General features: G+C 34.6%; 1 protein-coding gene across 14 annotated transcripts in view; it reads right to left on the bottom strand.

The window, feature by feature from the left end:
* The window catches only part of CAP (Cbl-associated protein), a 573,660-nt gene that overhangs the window by 144,623 nt on the left and 403,627 nt on the right, over positions 1–25,410 (bottom strand). For all 14 annotated transcript variants that reach the window (XM_072537967.1, XM_072537966.1, XM_072537968.1 and 11 more), the window contains one exon: positions 2,201–2,403. In XM_072537967.1, coding sequence (XP_072394068.1) covers positions 2,201–2,403 — 203 coding nt within the window. The remainder of the gene's footprint in view (positions 1–2,200; positions 2,404–25,410) is intronic.

Here is a 25,410-nt window from a genome sequence, read left to right as displayed (position 1 = left end):
TTGTTAATTTGGTTTTTTGGCTTAAATTTCTGTTTTTAGCTGCTTGTTTAGTTTAAAATAACATTTGTTCGCTATTAGTAACCTTCGTTCATGTGTCATTATCACCTGTTTTGAGAGAACCCTGATACATAGGTAAACTTATTTACTACCTAATAATTATAGTGTCAGGTAAGGTTTTGTTCGGCGTTTCTAGCTCTAGCACTGTTATTTGGCTTCAAAACTAACGTTGACTTAAAACAGATTGTTCCCCTGTTGTGTAACTCGGCATCTCTTATAGTCTTTTTTAATGATATATTAAAGAGAAGACACGCTAGCGCATTTTCCTGCCGTAACTTCGTATATGTTTCGATTTCTTGTGACAGATCGCCTTGTATCTCTGCAGATCAGTTTACTCATAGTTGTTTTTACCAGTCTTATTAATTTATGGGGAAAGTTAAGTATATTCATGGCTTTATATAATTTATATCTTAGGACGCTACGTACGCTGACTTCAAATCCACAAAGAGATGAAACGTATCAATGTTAAAGTCATTAGTATTTTCTCTTGTAAAACAAAAATCTGATCAATTGTTGACCTACCTGGCCTAAAACCACTTTAATATTTACCAAGGAGTTCCTATACGTACGTACTTTAACTGCTGTACAGGGTGTTGGAGAATATTTTGTATATTGTGTTCAAAAGAGTTATACCCCTATAATTTTTACATTACAACCAATCTTCCTTTTTGTGCAGTCGATATGATTCCAGTGCACCATTCCTCTGGTATTTGTTCCTTTTCCTAGACTTTGACTATTATGCTACAAATTTGGTGTATAATGCTGTTACCTCCATGTTGGATGAGCTCTGAAGGGATACAGTTCATTCCTGGGACTTGTTATTTTTGATGCGTGTGATTGAGTCTATCACTTTCAGTATTGAAGGAGGTTCTACGGTGGGTGTTATTTTTTGGCCTTTGGTCATTTTCACGTTGGTACCAAGTAGTTTTTTAAAGTGTTCAAACCATCTGCTTTGTACTGCGTCACTGTTAGCTACTAACTATGTGTCCATTTTTGCCATCGTCAGCTGTGGTTTGAATTCTTTTCTTGTCTTCTTTTGGATGTCATAGAACTTTATAGTTTCATTTTTTCCCGTAAGTTCTTGCATAATCTGGTTTTCCAAAGTCCGCTTTTTTCCATGCACGCGTTTTTCCTCCTTCCTGAGTTTTTTGTACGTTTACTCCTTATCCCGTGTTCTTCTTTGTTGCACAAGGTTATATGCATAATTTTTTCTTTTAATGATATCTTCACATTCATCATCGAACCAACTTTAGCGTGGAATGAGTTGTTCTGGTCCTAGGACGCCATCTGCCGCTTCCTTATTTATTTTTTTACATATATACCATTGCTCGCTAGCTGTTAAATTCTTATCTATTGTGTTTTCATTTTCAAGGTAATTTTGATACATTTCTAACATACAGGACTCTTTCAAGAGTTTGAAATTAAAGCGAGTGCTCTTCTTGCCTTTTTCTTTTTTGCGTTTGAAATTATTGCTCTTATTTTTGCGGCTACCAAAAAGTTGTGAATCTGTATTAGCCGGACGATAAATACGTACATCCATTAGATTAGAGAAGTGCCTTGTTTTTTTTGGGATTGTTGCCTTGTTGTTCCATCAGCTGCTGTTAATCTGCCTTGCATAAATCCAAAGTATTTTAGGTATTGTCTATCAATCCATATTTTCCTGAAGTAAATAAGTAGTTTAAAACGCTGTAGTTTTTACATTATTGTATATTTTCTTTGGTCTTGTAAACAGTTACTTATAGCAGTTATACTGCTTCTTAATTTGTCTGACAGTTGTTTTACTTTTATAATTCTATTAAAGCCGATTAACTAACTTGATTCCGTCTCTCCTAAAGCTGTCCATACTTCTCCAGAGATATTTTGTCCAACCGCTTTACCTTTTTTCAGTTTTTGAAGTACTTGAACAAATTCCAGGTTTGTTATTTTTTTGACCATTGGTGTTACTGCCTTTAACTGGTTTTCTTTCTATTCTATAGACAGAACAATAACCTCTACATTGTTGGTAGAAGCAGGCAGATGAATTTATGTAAAATGATGTAAGCAAAACAACTAGGAGAAAATTAGAGATTGATTTAAAGTATTATCTGCACATATTTCTTTAAAACATTTACTATTTAATTAAAAGAACATATCAATTTTTTACCTCAGAAGACGTTCTGTTTCTTCTGCTTAACACAGGCGATTGAAAATTAACAGGCCTAAATTCTTTTCTCTCGGCGACAGGGCTAGAGTTTGCACTTTTGGGTGTCCACATAGGAGGAATGGATTCATCTTGGCTCTCGTAGTCCTTCTTAGTATGTTCCTTTGTTGGTGAAAAGTCAATCCTTTGCCCGGGCGACCATATACCTAAAAATAAAACCTACTTAGATGTGGGGACTTTCGAAAAAATGTATATAGTGGCACAAAACATCAAACACATAACAAAAAATGCTGTTAATGACAACAAAAATTTAAAGTATTTTATGAATATGCTGTAAGTTTTTCACAGTATGAAAAGTAGTACAAATGTTAATAAATTTTAATGGGTATTTTATATTAATATATATTCAATTTAATAATTTATTGTTGCACTGGTCTCTTATCACATTGTAAATAGAAACTTCCTTTAACTTCGAAGAAGTGCCTTTATATTAAATTCTCGAAAACACAATGATAAAGATGAAAATATCTGAAATACATGCAGTATACACTGGCTTGATTTTATATTAAAAAAAATATCTATAACATTTCAAGACGAAATTTTCAATCAATAGAAACTTCCTTAATGACTACAAATTACACTGGTCTGCAATGTACCTACTGGTCTACAGAAAAAAATGTTTTCCTTCTTTTTGTTTTCATGCATAATATTATTTTTTGTACTCTAAACGAGAAATTTACTATGGGAATAAATACAGCAGATACTTTTCATATAATCTCCATTTAATCCAAAAACGATATTATTAGAGTAAGAACTATACTATAAGTTATAAAGTAGGGAATATATTTAAATTTCGCAGTAAAAAATAATATTTTTCAGGTACAGGTAATGAAAGTTTTATTAAATCTATCTCATTATAATGATAAAATGAAGTTATTTTGTAGTTTTCTTCTTTTGCATTGCTTCAATTGGAGTTTCTCGATAAATTTACCAACAGACAACAGACAATCGATCAACAGTATTGCTGCTGGCCATTTCACATTGTAGCCTCTTCCAATATACAATATATCCTAGTGAAACGTTTTACCATGCTCATCTCATACGGACCCCGATTTTCAGGAAAAAAAATGTGCAAGTGCGAATCTAAAAACTGAATCTTCAGTGACAGGTGAAGCAATAACTTAAGCACCAAGGAGGCATGTGTATAAAGATAAAACAGCAAATTTATTTCAAAATTGATACAATGTAAAAATTCTGTGAGTACTATAAGTACTTATAAGTATAAAACAGTGTTTTTAACTGAGTACAGAAGAAACGTATTTTACTTTGTAAAATCACTGAAATTGTGAATTAAAATGAAACCATGTAATTTCTGGAGTCGTTATTTGTGTATTTATATTATAACCTACTGCTTTTCAACAATGATTCAGAGGAAGGTCAGAAATAAACTTCCAGACATTGCAGCCAAAAAATCTTCCTATGCCGAATGTTTTTCGATTTTAATGCGTTGCTAACACCCACCAATCATTCACTCTAATACGAGATTTGATATAAACATCAAATTTTAAAATTAGAAGAGTCGTAAATGTGTCATTAAATGATTAAATTTGGTCGATGTATATGTCGTAAAATCATGTAACAAACAATATTTAAATGATAATTTTAATTCATATAAACTGTTATGTAATTTAGTAGTCAAAGTAAGAGATTTGTTCCATTAAAAATTTCGAGGAGTTGTAAAGAAAGTCGACATGAATGAGAATCTGTTTTGAATCTTTGTACATAAATATAAAAACCGCTTGGTATTTATGTAATGATATGGATCTAACGCAAAGGAAGTTATGAAGACACAACTGTATTTTTGATCGATTTGACCATAATAAACTTATCCAAAATACTATCTAAGGTATACTTTGACAAGAAATTAAAGAGAGTGACTAGCAAATTTAACATGATACATTAATCGTACCAGGTGCAAATCAAATACGCCGTTTATTATTAAGAAAATCAAAATAATATCGGTTTACAACATTTTATTGGGTAATATGCTATATCTTACAGTGACACAGGTGTAATAACAAACGTATTCACGATACGTTTTACCAAATTAAAATTTGGTCAGTATTTGGTCAGTATTTGGTCAGTATTTACTCTCTATTAGTGGCGTTTCATATATATATATATATATATATATATATATATATATATATATATATAATATATTAATATTATTTTTTATGTGATATGTTTTGAATTATTTTAGGCTTTTGTATTTCAAAATAATAATTACAATAAATCACTGTATGATCGTGAACTGTCAATTTTTGAAATACGTTAGTGTCATGTCTAATTGGCAAATTTCTTACGTGTTTGGTTTATACGCTGGTATATGTGAGTTCGAATCCCAATATGAATTTCCTTTTTTATTTTTGAAATATTTAAAAACCCCACGTTAGTCTTATTAAATATATGTAATATACGCAAAAATGCTAAATTTTAAAATAAAATGAAAATTTACAACATAATCCGAGTTGTTGGTTTTTTATTTTTATCTTCCACAAACATTTTTTGAAGTTATACTTCTATACGCGCGTTCGACGTTCTAAATTTGTGTGTATTCGTATATATTGAGGGAATCGGCAAAACCATTTCATATGTAAGATATAGGTAAGAGAGAGACAGAAGATGTATTTTCTCTCTGTTTCTCTCTCGAGAATAAAAATGTTCCTTTTGTAAACATATTTAATATTTATTAATATTATTATTTTTTTATTAATATTATTATTATGGTAAGTTAAACATTCCTATTACTGGTCAAATGTTTATATACAGTAAACGATGCACCATATACCTGTATACCTAATTATTTTTCTCTTTCTGCTCTCTCTTACCTATAGCATTACATATGTAATGATTGTGCAGATTGACTCCCATATAAATTTGTAACGACGAACGCGTGTATAGAAGTATAACTTCTACCGGCAGTCCCACTGGACTGCCACACCCGTTTTTTGTGTCTTGTCTTAGGTGTTTGTTCTTCCAGATTGTGTCATTAAGAGATCCCGCTGCTTTACTTGCTTTTAGGCTTTGGTGTCGTGCTTCTTCTTCAACATCTCCGTAACTAGTTATATCTACTTCCAGATATATAAACCCTGCTTCTTGGCTGTTGTATTGAAGATGTGTGTTAATCTTTGGAGCTCGTCTTATGTCTCGGTGATTAAAGCGTCGTCGTCTTAAAGATCCAGCAAAAGAAAGTTAAAAGGCAACTAAAGATTGTCTAAGTGTCGAAGAGAGACGGTGTAACATGTGAACTAATAAGAAACAAGAGATAAGAAGTGTGGAGTTTTATTCATAAATTCTCGAACAAGAAGCCTAATTTGGTATTCAGGTCCTATTTTAACACTATAGGGATGTGTTAGTGCCAATAAAAGTACTCCTGTTTTATAGATTATGAAAACCTATTGTTGGATGAAGCCGAAAAAAATATCCTCCGCAGAACTGTGCATTCATTTTTCTTTAAAAATAGGGCTCTAACTGTCAAATCTATATTAAGTAAAATGCGACGTAATGATCTACGATCAATTTGGGAATGTCGAAATAGAAAGCGAAACCGGTCGTTTTGGTAGTAAAATTAAATTGATTGTAAGCTGCCTATATGAAACGCCACTAATAGAGAGTAAATACTGACCAAATACTGACCAAATACTGACCAAATTTTAATTTGGTAAAACGTATCGTGAATACGTTTGTTATTACACCTGTGTCACTGTAAGAAATAGCATATTACCCAATAAAATGTTGTAAACCGATATTATTTTGATTTTCTTAATAATAAACGGCGTATTTGATTTGCACCTGGTACGATTAATGTATCATGTTAAATTTGCTAGTCACTCTCTTTAATTTCTTGTTAAAGTATACCTTAGATAGTATTTTGGATAAGTTTATTATGGTCAAATCGATCAAAAATACAGTTGTGTCTTCATAACTTCCTTTGCGTTAGATCCATATCATTACATAAATACCAAGCGGTTTTTATATTTATGTACAACGATTCAAAACAGATTCTCATTCATGTCGACTTTCTTTACAACTCCTCGAAATTTTTAATGGAACAAATCTCTTAATTTGACTACTAAATTACATAACAGTTTATATGAATTAAAATTATCATTTAAATATTGTTTGTTACATTATATATATATATATATATATATATATATATATATATATATATATATATATCTATCTATAATATTAAATATATACAAAAGGAACATTTTATTCCCGATAGAGAAAGAGAGAGAAAATATATCTTCTGTCTCTCTCTTACTCATATCTTACATACGTAATGATTTCACCGATTCACTCCCGTGCAAATTTCCAACGTCGACCACGTGTAGAAGTATAACTTCAAAAACAAGAATCTATAAAGCAGCATTAACATACACGGCGCAGACCAGACCTGACATATCTAAAACGAGTGGACTACTAGAAACAACACAGAAGATACTTCGACAAATAGCAGGGAAAAGTCTGTTGGATATGGAGAGAAGCGAAAACATAAGAAGAGCATGCAATATAAAAGACATAAATGGACGGGTGACAAAACGGAAACAGTGGAACGAACACATTAGTACAATGGCAGAGGATAGGATAGTACGAATAGCACGAGATAAGTCACCAAATGGACGAAGAAGTATTGGCAGATCAAGAAAATGATGGTGCGATAATTTAAACAATTTAGGAGGCTAATATTGAAGAAGAAACAGGCTTTAAAGCCAGAAGGAAGAAAGAAGAAGAAAGGTTATGTAGTTCATTATTTCTGCTATGGTTCTTATTCTTTTCTCTTACTTAAAACTCTTGAAAATGATGCCATCGATTTAGATATTCTGATTTTTGACTGTTGATCACCCAGATTTTATACGTTGTAACGTTATAAACGTCACATTTTTCTTCTAATAATTATATTATTTCTATCAACTAAATATTCTGTTTAAACATTATTCTTTAATTTAAATTTTTATTTATTTCAGTTTAATTCTCATTTGTTCTTAGTATATTCACCGTATTTATACCTCGTATGCTAGCGTTCATATACTTTCAACCAGCTAAAAAATTATTCGTATGTTGGAATTTCCGATTTCGGTCTATCAGTTATCACTTCAAACTAATAAAATTAGGTATATATCGTCTATATCAAGTGGAATTTTAGTTTATAAACCCTTTTTAGTAGTTGAATCTTCTTTTGGGGTTTTCTTATATATTTGACTCTGTCTAGTAACTCTTTTTGTGGGGACACCTCAACTACCCACATGTCCAGAATTGATGGTTAAAGGGATGTAATGAACCTACAACTCTAGTTAGCTGATACCAAGATCTCTACTGAAACCTACGTTTAGCCACATTGAAGACATTAGACATTTAGACTACACTTAATCTCTAGAAGAGACAGTGCCGACTAAAAAGTGCGTAAGCATCACGTAACCATTAATTTTTTTACTCTAAAGTTTAGACAAGATTTGCTTACTATGATTAAAATTATTTTTTTTTACATTTAATAAATATTGTTGTGAATTTATTAAAAGGTTCAATATTTATAACACTTACGGATTTAATTTATTTCTTTATTTATATTAACTTATCTGACAATAATTTATTATATCCGTACGTACAAATTCGCGAGCGCGGGTCTTGAGTATTAACTGGCCCTCCATATAAAAATGTTGTATTTATATACGAAATCCTGATATACTAGAACAGCATCGAAAGATCGCATTGTCTTGCATCGAAAAATCGAGAAGCATCTAGTTTTGGAGGATTCACCATAATTTGAACCTAGATCATTCGCCAAATTTCTACAACAAAACAGAATTATTAGTCATCATATATTTAGGCCAGTATATATTTATCGTAACATTGCCCCCCTCTTAAAAGATGGTTCCTCCTGGAACCTTGTCGGGACTGGAACCGGAACTGTATGCTGGTATCGGCAACTGGACCCTCTTTTACAACTTCCAGTTGTATAAAAATGACAAGGGACGGTTTTCTCTCCGCACAAGGTACTTAGCGGATTGCAACAGACTAACACCTGGACTTCGGTGTCTTTGAAGATATCCTCCACCATATTTCGGATAACCCTCCAATCTAATTGGCGGCACTCCAACTTTGGCATGGCTAACTTTTGCACGTCGGACTCTAGTACGTGCTCTCTCAATTGAAGTAAGGCTTCCCATACATCTCGGTAGGTAGGTTGGTCACGGGCAGTGTCTTTTGTTACCAGGTAGAAAAGGTAACGTGATGCATCTTGGAGTTTCAAGGTTTTACCGGGAGCTGGCACCTGGCATTGCAGTTCTGCAACTCGACCAAACTTCCTTCGAAAGACGGATGCCAACCCTGGTGCGTCTTTGATACTGGCCGGGATGGTAAGGGCCAGCGAGTAGTCATCGGGGAGCGCGAGTAGATCTTGCTTTTCTTCAGTGGTAACACCATGTCTTGCTTTACCGGTACCTCCATAGGCACCCATGAATTCCTCAAACGTGAGGTTAAACACATCTTGGACTTGGTTTACTTCCACTTCTTCATCTACGTCGTGGTCACCTTCGAAAGATGCCAACCGGTTATGGTGTACTATCATCGGCTTTCCCCTCGGAATCTTGCTTATTCGGTAGATGACATCGTTGATCTTCTCCATGATGAGGTATGGACCTTCCCAAAACTGCTGCAATTTGGGAGAACAACCTTTTCGCTTCTTGGGATTATACAGCCATACTTTGTCGTTCTTCTTAAAGCAACCCTTTTCGGCTTGTGTATCGTACCGTTTCTTCATTCGGTCGCTAGCGATCTGAAGGTGGGAACGGACCAACTCATGTACATCGTCCATTCTTCTTCGTAATTCGATCACATAATCTTCACCTGCTACATCTTCTCCAGGTCGACACCCAAATTCTAGATCACAAGGTAGTCGCATTTCGCGTCCGAATAGGACTCTGGCTGGTGTCTGGCCCGTTGATTCGTTAACAGCAGATCTGTAGGCCATTGTAAAGAACGGGAGGTATTGGTCCCAGTCTCGCTGATGATCGGACACCATCTTTGTCAAATACTTGCCAACTGTCCTATTCATTCGTTCTACCATACCATCCGATTGCGGATGATACGCGGTAGTTCTTGTTTTCTTCATGCCTAGTCTATCACATATTCCTTGGAATAGATCACTTTCAAAGTTCCTGCCTTGGTCACTATGGATCTCCAAAGGCACTCCAAATCGGCTGATATATTCTTGGATCAACTTATCTGCAACGGTGGCGGCCTTCTGGTCTGGAAGTGCATAAATCTCGACCCACTTAGTGAAGTAATCCATTACTACCAACATGTACTTGCCCTCATTTTCACTTTCTGGAAATGGCCCTGCAATGTCCAAAGCTATTCTTTCAAACGGGCTTCCAACATTATATTGTCTCATAGGAGCTCTCCTTTTCCGGTGAGGCCCGTTACTCGTAGCACAAATAGTACATTTCTTACACCAGTCTTTTACGTCGTCGGAACTGTTCATCCAATAAAACCGTTCCCGAATTCGCTGAAGGGTTTTCCTTACACCAAAATGCCCTCCCGATGGACTGTCGTGTAACTGACGAAGTACTTCGGCTATTCTGCTCTTTGGGATCACCAACTGTCTTCTTTTCTCTGCACCGTCATCATTTTCCAGGACTCGTTTGAGCAAGCCATCTTCGATGATAAATGAGTCCCACTGGGCCCAATACGTCTTAACTACTGAGCATAGGTTTGATATTTCCTGCCAAGGTGGTCGACGGTTTTCCTCTTTCCATTTTCGGATTTTCTGTATAACTGGATCTCTCTCTTGTTCTTCCCTTATCTTAGTAGGCGTCCAGTCGTCGTTGACAATCGTCGTTCTTAGCACTGCTGCTTCCTTGGATTCCGTTTTGTTGCAGTGGGAACACTCTGCGGGGCATGGCCTTCTGGAAAGAGAATCAGCATTTCTGTGGCTAACTCCGGCTCGGTGCTCAATCTTAAAATCGTATTCTTGGAGTCGTTCGATCCACCTGGCTATCTGACCCTCTGGATTCTTAAACTGCATCAACCACTTAAGGGCGGCATGGTCGGTTCGGATTAAAAACTTCCTTCCATAGAGGTATTGATAGAAGTGCTCTACTGATTTAACTACTGCTAGAAGTTCTCTTCTCGTGACGCAATAATTCCGCTCAGGTTTTGAAAGAACTTTACTAAAATATCCGAGGACTCGTTCCTGTCCTCCTTGAATCTGAGACAGCACTCCTCCAATTCCCACATTACTTGCATCCGTATCTAAGATGAACTCTCCTTCTGGCAGTGGATACCCCAAAATTGGTGCTGTTATTAAATGCTTTTTCAACGTTTCAAAGGCATTTTGGCAGTCTATATCCCAGCGATATTCTCTTGCTTCCTCTGTAAGTCGCGTTAATGGCTTAGCGATATCTGCAAACTTCTTAATAAACCTCCGGTAGTAAGTACATAGTCCAAGAAAACTTCTCACTTGATGTTTGTCAGTTGGTTTTGGCCATTCCTTAATGGAATCGATTTTTCCCTTATCCACGGCCACTCCTTCTTTACTGACTATATGACCCAGATAATTGACTTTACCTTGAAATAGCTGGCACTTCTTGGGGTTTAGCATCAATTGGGCAGCTTTAAGTCGATTAAAAACGTTTTCTAAATTCCTCAAATGATCTTCGAATGTCTCCCCCAAGACGATTATGTCATCTAAATAAACCAGGCATGTTTTCCAAGATAACCCTCTCAACACATTTTCCATAAGCCTCTCAAATGTCGCAGGAGCATTACAAAGTCCAAATGGCATAACGTTGAATTGCCACAATCCAGATCCTGTGGTGAAGGCTGTCTTTTCTTTATCGACTGGGTCCATTTCTACCTGCCAGTATCCAGACTTCAAATCTAAAGTAGAAAACAATTTACTTCCAGCCAATGTGTCCAATGTGTCATCGATCCGAGGCAGAGGATAACTATCTTTCTTGGTAACGTTGTTCAGCAAACGGTAATCCACACAGAACCTCGTCGTTCCGTCTTTCTTCTTAACCAGGACCACCGGAGAGACCCATGGACTCGTAGAAGGTTCTATCACCCCGTCTTTCTTCATTTCCTGAACAATCGTTTCAGCTTCCTCTCTCTTCGCCTGTGGTAATCGTCGAGCTGTTTGACGAATTGGCTTAGCATTACCAGTATCAATTTTATGCTTAACAACGGTAGTTCTTCCCGTCTTTCCTCCTTTCGGTACGAAAATATCACGATACTGCCGAAGAAATTCCCTTAATTTCCTTTTCTCCATCTGATTTAGAGACTGTCCTGCAACTGCAACCATTTGGTCGAATTTGTCGTTGGAATTATCAGATGTTGTCGCCTGACGAATTATGGATGTCACAGGTACACAAGTTCCTACTTTGGTCTCTTTCTTTATGGTCACTGGGTAGTCGTTGACATTGATAAGTCTCACAGGAATTTCTTTAGCCGAAGTCACCAATTCCTTTCCAATTATGATTCCACGGCCAACCTCATCGTCGTGGTTCCAAGGCTCCATCATAACAGGTCTCCCTTCGTCTACAATTCCCTGTAGTCGCGCTACTATGATCGTTTCGCTTCTCGCAGGCACGACTGTATCTTCTGTAATGGCTGCTTGCACAGTGTTGTCATTATGTGGATGGAGAAATACCTCCTCGTTGCCAACTTTGATTACCTTATTCTTAAAATCCAATTGGAATCCATGCATATTCATTACGTCCATTCCTAATATAACATCCTCTTCGATGTCAGCAACTATAACAGTATGGACAAACTTTTCTGCCCCAATTCCCAATTGTACCTGGATTTCTCCATGAATGTTGGCATTTTCACCTGTAGCGGTCCGAAGTCGTAACCTCGTTGGTAACAGTTTCTTTCGGCTGTTTATAACTGTCGGGCGTATAATGGTTCTGGTCGCTCCGGTATCCACCAACAACGTATGCTTTTTACCATTTATGTCTCCATCTACATATACACTATCTTCACGACATTTCAAAGAAGCTATTAGTATGAGAGGGTCTTTGGAAAAGTTCTGGGTCGAAGCTGCCCCCCTAAGGCTGACCCGTTCTAGTTTTCCTGATGGTGAGTTTCTTGATTTGCGTCGTACCTAGGGTGCTTACAGGAGCTTCGTACGTGTCCTATTTCGCCACAATTCCAGCATCTGATGGTCTTCGTTTTCTTGTATGTCATGCTTTTCATCATATTAACGAGCTGGTCAAGTTTATCTTCATCTCCTTCCTCTTTTACAGTCCTAACTTTACTGTACCCGCCAGAGGCCTGCGTAGCTGACTCGTATTCGAGGGCGGCGGATAGGACATCAACCAGCGTCTTGTGACGAGCTAATCGCAGTGTTCTCTGCATTTCATGATCACGAAGACCATCAATAAACGTTTGAACGGCCAATTTTTCCATCATGTCTTCGGGAGCTGTTGGATAAGCATATCGTACTAATCTGGCAATATCTACCTCATATTCTTGAAGAGCCTCATCTTTCTTCTGTCTACGATTTTTAAGCTGTGACTGATATACATGCTCCAAATGTTCGTGGCCATATCGCATATTTAACCTCTTCTTCAGTTGTTCGAAATCATCGGTCTCCTCTACGGCTATGGTCTGAAGCACATCTAAGGCATCTCCTCGAAGGGCGATAGTCAGGTTTACAGCCTTTTCTTTTTCAGACCATCCATTTGCTCTTGCGGCTGATTCGAACTGTTTCATGTAGTTGTTCCATGATGATTTTCCGTCGAAAGTTGGGACTTTAACATGAATAGAACCTCCACTTCCTTCAAATTTCGGCCGTGTCTCCAACTTAAATTTCGTCTCGTCTTCTTTTATCTCCACTGTAATCGGATTGTTACCTCTCTCTGCTGTCCCTGTTTCCTCCATCTTCTTTTCCATCTCTTTCCATATCTTTTCTTCGAAGGCTAACATATCGGCAGCAACTTGGTTTTTTAATGAAGATATTCTATCGTCCAGGGCAGACATCTCAGAAGTGACTTTAGAGATTTCCGAAGAGATGTTAGCAGAGACTTTGCTTTCCAGCGAAGAAATCTCGTTAGAAACTTTGTTTTCTAATGAGGCGATGTCGCCGGAAACTTTTGAAATATCGCCAGAAACTTTGTTCTCTAATGATGCGATGTCACCAGAAACTTTGGCTACATCACCAGAAACTTTGGCTACATCAGAAGAAACTTTCGAAATATCGTCAGAAACTTTGTTTTCTAATTTCGAAATCGACGAGATAACAGCATCTTCAAATATATAAGTCTCTGGATCTAGTCCTTCTTCTAGCAAAGCGTTCTTTAGTCGTTGGACTAACTCAGCCTTTTTTCCGGTAGAAGCTAATTCTCTGTCTTCGAGATGTCTTCTTAAATTCGTCACTGTGAGCTCATAAATCGTAGCCATTTTCACAATTTATTTTACGTATTCACTTGTATTATTATTATAAGTCTAATTTATGTTCGATCCCACTTCTGACACCATTTGTTGTGAATTTATTAAAAGGTTCAATATTTATAACACTTACGGATTTAATTTATTTCTTTATTTATATTAACTTATCTGACAATAATTTATTATATCCGTACGTACAAATTCGCGAGCGCGGGTCTTGAGTATTAACTGGCCCTCCATATAAAAATGTTGTATTTATATACGAAATCCTGATATACTAGAACAGCATCGAAAGATCGCATTGTCTTGCATCGAAAAATCGAGAAGCATCTAGTTTTGGAGGATTCACCATAATTTGAACCTAGATCATTCGCCAAATTTCTACAACAAAACAGAATTATTAGTCATCATATATTTAGGCCAGTATATATTTATCGTAACAATATTATGATTAGTTAGTATGATCTTTTATTTGTCCTTGCCAGATCTCTCAGTGTATAGTTTTACCTTTTTACATTAAGATCAGACGTGGCTGCACCTGAGAAAGATCTTTTCGAAGCTCCAACAATCAAATTGGCATCTCAAGTGTCTTTTTATTGTTATACGATTGAGATGTCATTTTATTGTTAAACAACTGGCACCCAATGATCTAGGTGGTAGCTTTAGTGCTATATATTGAGCTATTTTGTTGCACGTTGGCGCTAAAAGTTATTGGTTGTTTAAGACAAATTTTGCAGGTTGTAATATTCTATATAAAAGACATTAGGGTCTCCAACTTTTAATTTTGTTTATTAACATTTGCAACATTAAAATAGAAATAGACAAATCTCATTGATTACTTTGGTTTTCGCCCAGGTATATAAGGTTGAACCAATTTTTAAAAATTAAACAGTTTTTGGCTAATATAATGTCTGGCTGTTTATTTCTGGCCTCCCTATGATTCATTGAGGGGAGAAATGACGAAAATAACCGCGGCATGAACGACGTTGTGATTGTTGTTTATTTTAGTGTAGGAAAGGTGTGTTGCGACAGGTGAATTTGGCAGTAGTTACTTTGAATTAGTTTCGGGTTATCTGATTTTATCAATGTCCAAGGCTACTTCGGCGATTTGTTTCCTTTACAACCAACCATTAACCTCTTTAATTATAATTAAACATTGGACGATTTGGGAGTGGAAAAAACGTCGATGATTATAGATGGCTCAATTATCCTTATTTAATTATCAGAATGCTAGTAATCAATATGCGAACATTTCTATTTAATTTTATTAATGATAAACTAATTGTGAATATTGTTATTTTTGCTCAAATATATTTAAAAATTGTTTGTAGCAAAAATTATTTAGCAAAATAACAAATAATATTTTAGCTAAATTAAGCATACTCCATATATATATATTTTATAATTAAATATTATATGCCATTAGAGTATCCATATCATATCTCTAATGATTTGAGCAAACGCTTTTTTTCTAATACTCTACTCTCCACTTTTCATTTGAACTACGTATTTACGTTTATTATTTATAATTAAAGTATAATTATAATAAATAACATTTGAAATACGCAATTCAAATATATTAAGCCAATGATTGTTACAAACAGTACATTTTTCTTTGAAACAAGAAATTTTTAGAATAAATGGTAGTACTAATAATCCACTATAGTCCAGTGTACCATAGAAAATATGGTATAACCTCCGATTTCCATTAACAAGCATCGATTTTTATAAAATCTACCCTATGCCGATATGTGTCTATTATTCTGAGAGGTGAAAACTATCCTTCATTGCAAAAAGTGAATAAAATTATAACTGTCAACAGTTTTTGATTTATAGCCCAGGAAATGACGGTAAAAATAGTAGAAAAGCTCTATTTTTTTTTATACGCATCGATTTGCTTGAAATTTTTACAGTAGTTAAAAATAGCTTAAATATTAAAATCTATCCTATGATAATATGTGCTTTTGCTCTGGGGGTGGTTACCACCTCTACACGGGGGTGGAAAAAGTTTATTAAAAATATTGCAATGCTTGGATAGTCCACTTCGAAAATTTGAGATGAATATACCAAAGAGTTAACATGTTGTTTTTCTAATTATATAGCCTTTTAAATAAATATTTCAGTAAACTAAAAACTCAAAAAATTACATGTTTACGAGATACCATGTATTATCTGTGAAGGTGTCTATATCGGGCAAACCAGTTAACTGCTTCAATCAAGATTTCGTTCTTACAAATATGACAAGAACGTCACTGCGCCCACAAAACATGAAAATGAGAAGAAGCATAAATTTGACTTCCAAAACATCAAAATTTAAAAAACCGAACAAAACAAAAAGAAGGGGAGATATACGAATCAAAAGAAATAAAAAAAAATACCAACGCAATCAATGACAAAAAAGATACACAGAACCTAAATAAAATATATTTCAATCTGATTTAAATACTTAATAATAAATATAACACCATAAAAAACTCTTGGAGTCATAACATATCTCTACTTTACCTTTTTCGAAAATACCAACGATACGCCCATATAAAAATAATTATATTCTAATGACAGTAAACCATGAGATATCAGATATCAGTCGATATCTCATGGTTTACTGTCATTAGTAAACTATGTCAATTCATTAATGTCAGTGTCCCGTTTTACGTTTAAGTAAGTATTTTATATATTTTAAATAACTTTTTGTTACTAATCTTGTACATTTAAGGTTGATCTGCACCCCCAAAAGACAAACTACACATTCAAAAAATTTGAAAAAAATGGAAAAGGTATATGTGACAACTAGAAGTATTTTGACAAATTTTGAGCAAACTTCATGTTTTTGTTTTCGAAAAAACTCTAAAAAACTACTTTTTTCCAAGTATAAAGCGGGAAAACCAGACATACATTTTTTTTTATTTGCTTACAGCATAAAGATATAACCCTAAGAAATACTTATGAAATTTTTGAAAATTTTTGAATGTAGAGTTTTGTCACAATGGAAAAACATAATATGTTTCGGCTTATAATAAAGCTACCGGTAAGAAACCGGAAAAAATTTAATAACAACATATATAAAACTGTAAAAGTGGAAAATATTTGCAATAAAACGTTAAATATTTTTTCCTAAACATATGAAAAATCTCGTTAAACAAGAATTATATCTTGAACTGCCGCCATCAAATTGTATCGTAGAGCGGTGGCTGGCTCCATCTCAAACGTGGGTAATATTTATCATCGATAGATTGCATTAGTTTCGGCCTCGAAACGCTTCAAGCGAATCGTTATACTACCAGGGTTGCCATATCAATTGTTTTGTACAACACTTTGGCAGATCACAACAAGATTTAATAAAAATGTTATCGGTTTGAATGAATTTTATCTGGCATGCTGAAACTTACAGAATAGTAGATATTGTACTATTCCATCTACAAGTTATGTATATAAAAACCGTATTTAGTTTTTAAAAACCTATTTAGACGTTTTTAGTTAATTATTTTAGAATTTACAAACAATAGTGTTGCTTGCATAACGTATTATTGGTAATTTTTATATTAGTATAAGTTAGTATATTTCTTAAGGAATTCACATTTGTCAACTTGTATTTTAAATCTTGTTTCTCTTAATTTCTCAAAAATCTTCCTAAGATTTACCATGTGTTCTTAAAGAGAGGTTGAAAATACAATAATGTCGACCATGTAGACTAGATATATTTCTCCTGTAAGTCCTTTTAGTATGTTCTCCATTACTCTCTGGAATGGCGAGGGTGCATTTTTGAGTCCGAATAGCATTCTCAGGTATTCATAGTGGCCATTTTTAACGTTAAACGCAGTCTTTTAGATATCTTCTTCCCCAATTTCAATTTGATGGAATCCGCTAGCTATTTCTAGGGTGGAAAAGTATTGGCAGCGTCCTAGTTTGTCCAGAATGTCTGTTATATTTGGAATTGGATATAGATCATCGATGGTTTTTTCGTTCACATTCCTATAGTCGGCAACTATTCGCCATTTAATTTTTCCTGAGACATCTGGTTTCTTTGGAATGACCCACATTGGGTTTTTCCCCAAAATAAAGTGTTTGGTTTTTCAGCCATTTCCCCGTTAATTTTCAAGCTAGAAAATCGATTAGATTGAATCCCATTACTGATGCTTAAATAAAGTGAATTTTATATGGTTAACGTTTAATTTAGTGTTGCCCAAATGCAAGAACAAGACGAGACTTAGACAGTCTTGGTCTTGGTCTTGCACCAATATACCTGGTCTTGGTCTTGGTCTTGGTATTGCGCTCCCAGTCTTGGTCTTGGTTTTGGTCTTGCAGCAAGAGTCTTGCAAGTCTCGCAAATACCCATTAGCCTATTGCTATTTACTAAACGTTACTTTAGATCTTAGAACAACGTAACACAGTAGGTACATTTTAAGCTTAAAATAACATAGCCATAAAAAGACCAAACAAATTAATAAATGTGTAAACAACTGATACTGGGTGGGGTTTGAACCCACTATCTAAGCGATCCGTGACTATGCTCTAACTAACTGAGCTATCTACCATGTCCTACGGGAGTCAATCTGCTTCTTAATAAACGTTTGCTTTTAACAAGCTTACGTATGCACAAACATGGTTAAAAAACAAAATAACCAAATATATGACATAAACTTGAGTGTATTTTAAAGAACATTATCTGTCTAGAAAGGGATTGATGGACCCTCACCTTATATGAAATGGAATAAAAGAGTTATATAATTTTCCATTTATTTAAATAAAAAATAAAATACAACACAGTGCACAATAGCCTTTTACATTACTGTTACTTTATATTAATTCCTTTGACCAAGAATTAATACAAAGTAATCATCTGGCTGACTTATCACTTAACCTATTTCTATGTTTTCTAATTACTAACGATGCTTTAGAAAATAATCTCTCAGCAGGTACTGAAGTTATAGGTATTGAAAGAAAATCACGGGCCATCTTCGATAAAGTCGGATATTCAGTCTCATGCGTCCTCCACCACTCTAAAATGTCTTCCGAGCTGGCGGCTCTGGGCTCTGGGATATATATATATATATATATATATATATATATATATATATATATATATATATATATATATATATATAATTGTGTAATAAGTATACTTTCTTACCTGTCCACTTTTTCCAGCGGTTATTAAAAAGCTTGTGATATTTGCACCTAATTTTGGTTTTTCAGGAAGAAATATTTGTGATTCCTTTTTGTGGAAAGATACTAGATGATACCTTAAACCTGAAGTGTTCCTGTTTTTCATTTTTATTTCAACCTTTCTATGTTGACACAATTTACACAAAGCAATTTGGAATGCATGAATTATTTCGAAAAACTCATCAAATTTGCTTTTCAGTCTTTTAGATCTATGACTCCAACTCTCATTACTCCTACTAGAACTATTTGAATCTTCGTCACTCACGTTCACGAAGGAAAGCTTGATTGGGAATGAAGTTTAGTGATGTCGAAAAAGTAATTATTCGTTACTTTATATTCGTTACTATCCAATACACTAAGTACCGAATACCAAACCGAGAATTATATATCGTTACTTCGTTACTTTAAATATATCGGTATTTTGTTTACACTGTAATCGGCGTTATCTGTTTGTTTGTTTTTCTCGTTACTTTTGAATATTAGCCGCCTCTTTCAGCAATCTCATCGCACACTCAGCAGAAACGATGTTTTAGTCTTAGGCCGATAAGATTTGTGGTTTTAAATTCCTCGTAAGTAAATATAGTAAGGAAAAAATATGCTAACCTTATTATTATTATTTATCAGCTAAGGTGACACATTTTTAAGAAGTTTCGATAGGATATTACTGTCGGCGTCGCAAAGCAAAGATATTATTTTATGATTAGAAGGGGCTATTATCAAAATCTGGACAATTTATTTTAGAGCGAAGAATTCGTGTGCTGAGAAAGAATGTACGAAATATTTTATTTTTAGATTGTAATTATGACCTCTGAGTACGTGTCAAAATTTTAAGTGTTCTTGTAATGAATATTTTGATACGCTATGTATGTTTATGGTATTTTTCGTAATGCACAAGTCAAATTTTCCAAATTTTTGTTAAATACTTCTTTGCGTCTTATAGAGTCTCTAAGCATAAACCCGAACTACTATACTCCCTAAAACCACACTCAGTCCTAACTGCAAGACGCAAGAGTCTCGCAGGCTTAGTCTTGTTCTTGCTCAAGTCTTGCACGGTTAGTCTTGGTCTTGGTCTTGCAAAAATTAGGCAGTCTTGGTCTTGGTCTCGGTCTTGCGAAAACGCAAGATCAAGACCAAGACTGCAAGACCAAGACCGATTTTGGGCAACACTAGTTTAATTGCAATTAAGGTAGAAATAGCAAGGGTAGTATTGGTGTTTTTTCACGAAAAAAAAAAAAAAAAAATAAGAATCGACCTTTATAATATAATCATTTACAGATAGTGAATTTGTTTATTAAAAAGATATGTCGGAGGATCTCTTTTTGGCGAGACCTACATTTTATATACTTTATTCAAATTCCTACACCTTTCATGAAAAAATGTATTATATTATTTGGTTTTGGATTTTGCAAATAACTTTTCAACAAACATGCCAGTTAAGTATTGTAAGCCTAGGAATTAATGTGATTTTTTTAATTCGTAATTTATATATTCATTACCATTAACGTTTCTAACTTGAGAAATAGCACAAATCGTGTACTGATGAGTACCTACTATTAATTAAAACAATGACTATTTTTTAATGGAAATAATTCAAATCGGAACAACCACCGCTCATGATTGCTTCGCGCTGCAAAAGTCCACTTGAAGGTAAAACTTCGTTATATCTCTGTTGATTATGGAGCGATTTCGATTATTTATTAGTGAGGTAGATCGATGACCAGGTGTTAACCTAGCTTCTGATCACAACCCAAACGTTGCTGAATTCAGGTTAAATTTAAACTGATTTATCCACACTGAGAAACAGGGAAATATAATTAAACGTTGAAAAAAAAGATAAATGAAGAACTACTGCCAGCTATAATTATTAAAAATAGAAAAAGTCAGGATGCAAACATCCAATGACAAAATTTAAAAGATACCGTATTACAAATAAGTAAACATGAACTCAATAAAAAGTGCCAGAAAAAGAAAAAATCTTGGATGACCGATGAAATATGTACTTACTACGATAATAAATTAAGAGATACTAGATGCGCCCCAAAATATCAAAAACTGAAAGGCTCCTAGTTTAGACGAGATGCCTGTTGAACTATTAAAGTAATAAATGAAGAAATATACAATTCGGTAAGATAGTTTCGAAACAAATTCAGATTTCTGCTTTAATCTGGAGCCTTCTAAAAATTGCAAGACATGACCAGACGATGATAAAGATGTTAAAGAAGATACTCTGTATGAGTACGAGAAACAAATTCGTTAGGATTTCTGCCTAGATGAATAGACATGTCGTGGAATGCAAATTTTAGATTCCCCATGTCTTCTTTACCATCTTTATCATCGTCTGGTCATGTCTTGCAATTTTTAGAAGGCTCCAGATTAAAGCAGAAATCTGAATTTGTTTCGAAACTATCTTACCGATTTTTCTATCAGATGTCGCTATTGCGTCCATAACGAAGCCATGTTATTGTTGCTTCCAATAAGACAGAGAATTTTATTTTTCACGTTAAGAACGGCTATGAATAACTATTCTGATGATACTTATGAAGTCGAAATACGTACCAATAGATACATAGACGCTTTGAACGTGAAATAAAATCTTTTCTGTCTTTTTCATTTTATTCGGATCTACTCTGTATGAGTACGAGAAACAAATTCGTTAGGATTTCTGCCTAGATGAAAAGACATGTCGTGGAATGCAAATTTTAGATTTCCCATGTCTTCTTTAACATCTTTATCATCGTCTGGTCATGTCTTGCAATTTTTAGAAGGCTCCAGATTAAAGCAGAAATCTGAATTTGTTTCGAAACTATCTTACCGATTTGTCTATCAGATGTCGCTATTGCGTCCATAACGAAGCCATGTTATTGTTGCTTCCAATAAGACAGAGAATTTTATTTTTCACGTTAAGAACGGCTATGAATAACTATTCTGATGAGACTTATGAAGTCGAAATACGTATCAATAGATACATAGACGCTTTGAACGTGAAATAAAATCTTTTCTGTCTTTTTCATTTTATTCGGATCTACTCTGTATGAGTACGAGAAACAAATTCGTTAGGATTTCTGCCTAGATGAAAAGACATGTCGTGGAATGCAAATTTTAGATTCCCCATGTCTTCTTTAACATCTTTATCATCGTCTGGTCATGTCTTGCAATTTTTAGAAGGCTCCAGATTAAAGCAGAAATCTGAATTTGTTTCGAAACTATCTTACCGATTTTTCTATCAGATGTCGCTATTGCGTCCATAACGAAGCCATGTTATTGTTGCTTCTAATAAGGCAGAGAATTTTATTTTTCACGTTAAGAACGGCTATGAATAACTATTCTGATGAGACTTATTAAGTCGAAATACGTATCAATAGATACATAGACGCTTTGAACGTGAAATAAAATCTTTTCTGTCTTTTTCATTTTCATTTCAAAATATACAATTGCTTACCAAACTTTTTAATACAGTCTATGAAAAAGGAGAAATACCGGATGATTGGCTAACTTCTACTTACATTGCAATCTCTAAAAAAAACTACGCTTAAAAATGTAAATATTATAGAACAATATTTAATGAACCGTACACTGAAATTATGTTTAAAAATTATACACAGATATATACAAAAAAAGACCTTTGGTTAACGCTTTCCCATATCACAGATAATCAACTTAGATGGAACTTACACTTCGTGAATGTATTTCTCAATCCAGAGGATAATTATCCCAAACAGATACGAAACTTCTGACAATAAATATTCAATTAAGAAACTCATTATACTGAAGTGACTGGAACAAAACCAACCGTTTAACTGATATTCTACGAAAGCTGCAACCGTATCATGATCAGAGAGCCTAAAACAAATTTGGAAATTTATAGTAAGTTAAAACCAACTAATATAATAGATGGTATAACAAGGACAATTGTCTATCTTTCGAATAGAACCATCAACATTACCCATTAAGAATTTATTTATATATATATTTAGGGATTCTACAGTATTCACTGCCTTCCCTCGCTCACCCGTTTCCATCTCTCTCTGTTGTTCCATTCTCCATCGTTCAGTCCTCTCTTACTCATGGCGTCGTCTACTTCGTTCCTCCAGGATTTTCGGGGTCGTCCTCTTTTCCTCCTTCCTATGGGGCTCCATTCGGTTATTTTCTTTATCCATCTGCTGTCGCTAGTTCTTCTTACATGTCCATACCACTTTAGTCTTTTTTGTTCTATATATGTTAGTATGTCTGTTTCTATTGATGTTCTTTGCTTTATTTCGTCATTACTTCTCCTATCCATTCTTGTTACTCTGCAGCATCTTCGCAGGCATTCCATCTCTGTTGCTACTATCTTACTGCTGGTTTTCTTGTTTATGATCCAATTTTCAGCCCCATATGTCATAATACTTCGCACTAATGTTTTATAAATCTGCGTTTTTATCTTCATATTTAGGTGTCTATCCCACCATACTGAGTTAAGTTGTCGGATTGCTGTTCTTGTTTGTCCTAATCTTTGTGTAATTTCTTCCTCTGTTGTTGCCTTTTTCGTGATTATAAACCCCAGGTATTTGAATTTATCCTTGCCTTTGATTGTTACGTTGTCATCAATCTGTAGATCTTATATGTCTTCTTCACTTGTAGATAGGTACTCTGTTTTCGCGAGGTTAATATCTAGGCCAGCCTTGGTATATTCTTCTTGTAGTTTTTTCATCATGTAGCTGAGGTCGTCTTGGTCTTGTGCAATCACTACTTGATCGTCTGCAAAACTTAATGTATATAGGTATTCGTTCCGTACCGGTACTCCCATGCCTTCGCATTTTCTTTTCCATGTAGTCAAGGCTTTCTCTAAGTATATTTTGAATAGGGTTGGAGATGTGGAACAACCCTGCAGGAGCCCTTTTGTTGTGGTGAAGTCTCCTATGATTCTTGTTCCCATTTTAATGGACACTTTATTTTCTTTATACAGAGCTTTTGTAGCTTCTATGAGTTCCGTCTGTATTTCTAATTTGTACATTGCCTCCCATAGTTCTGACCTTGGTACAGAGTCATACGCCTTTCTCAGGTCCACAAATGCCAAGTGTATATCTCTATTTTTTGCTTTTTTCTTTTCCAACAGTTGTTCCAGTGTGTATATGTGGTCTATGCATGATCTCCGATTTTGCCTTTTATCGCTTGCTCTATCTTTTCTCGTAGTATCTTCCCATATAATCTTTTTTAGAAATATAGAATTTATTTATGTAATTGCTAATATTTAGTCCGGAATGAACTATCAGGCCAAATATCGCAGACGAAATCCTCATGAAAGTATCAGAAATACTTCAAGAACCAAATCTTTTAAAGGAATCTCAAGCAACTAGAAAAGAGAAAATTAAAAATCTTGTAGAGATTTTAATTTTAACAGCTGATAAAAGGAATTTCACTGTTAGTTACAAGGAAGTGAAACAATACTCTATTGTACTACTACTCACTATTACTGTAAAACAAATTAATAAAGGTGCAGGTAAGAGTGAAGCAACAGCACCAGCGCCTGTTCGCTGGTTCTGGAGCACCAGCATCAGCAAAATTCACAAGGAGAATGTTCTTTAACAATTTGATAATTTCGTTTCCGGCAGACGGTGTCACAAAATATTTAACGAGCCTTTAAAATCATCAGTTGGCCAGGTTGAAATTACCGTTACCGTCTTATACTAAGACCAAAAATACATTAGTGAATATTGACATATTATAGTCAGGTTTAACATGTTGCCAGTTGGTGAGGTATGAAATGTACTAGGCAATAGTGTCCGAAAGATTTTCGTTATTGCCTAACATGTTTTCAGTGAGAAAGTGGATTTTACAAATAGATTGGTGGGGTGTCAACAAGTTAGTTGCAAACAACCAACATATCGTATTTTTAGATGTCCTAGTAGAACGAGAATCCAGCGAAAACTTAGAGTAAAAGTAAATATATACCGAAAATCATCACACACGGACTGTTATTAGAACAACTCAAATTATCATCCTAAACCTAAACAAAAACTAGAAATCCCAAAAACCTTAACGGATCGGGCTACCCGAATATGTGAACCTAAATATTTGCGAGACAACTTAAAACATTTGGAAAGAGCAATATGCTCTAAATAACACCAAGTCCAAAAAGAGCCAAGCGTAATTTCCACTCACAACAAGAAACAAAAGGACAGCGAATAATACAGAAGAGAATATCTAAATAAATCTTGATATAGAAACCTTCATAGTATACGAAAAAGTGTTACCATGAAATAGCGGGGGTAACCATAAAATAGAAGGGATTAAGTTGGACATACTTGAGAAATAGAGAGACGTAGAAGAGTACCAGTAGATCGAGACAGAGTAATGGCGATAATGCTTATAATTCTTGTTAGAAATAGTTACATCAAATTTAAAGTTTTTAAAAGGTAATTTTCAAATTGAAGCACCTTATATCATATGTGTTTTCATATGTGTATTTATTGCCAGTAATATGAACAACCAGTCGACTTATTTTCAGTTAGGTATACGAAAAAAATCTATTTTATTAAAAACAATAAATATTCCCACTATTAATTCAAACTTTTAATTTTAGATTTGAATTATTTTTGGCTCGA

Source organism: Diabrotica undecimpunctata, chromosome 7, assembly GCF_040954645.1.
Source record: "Diabrotica undecimpunctata isolate CICGRU chromosome 7, icDiaUnde3, whole genome shotgun sequence".
Classification (NCBI taxonomy): Eukaryota; Metazoa; Arthropoda; class Insecta; order Coleoptera; family Chrysomelidae; genus Diabrotica; species Diabrotica undecimpunctata.
This window is presented reverse-complemented; position numbering and strand designations above follow the sequence as displayed.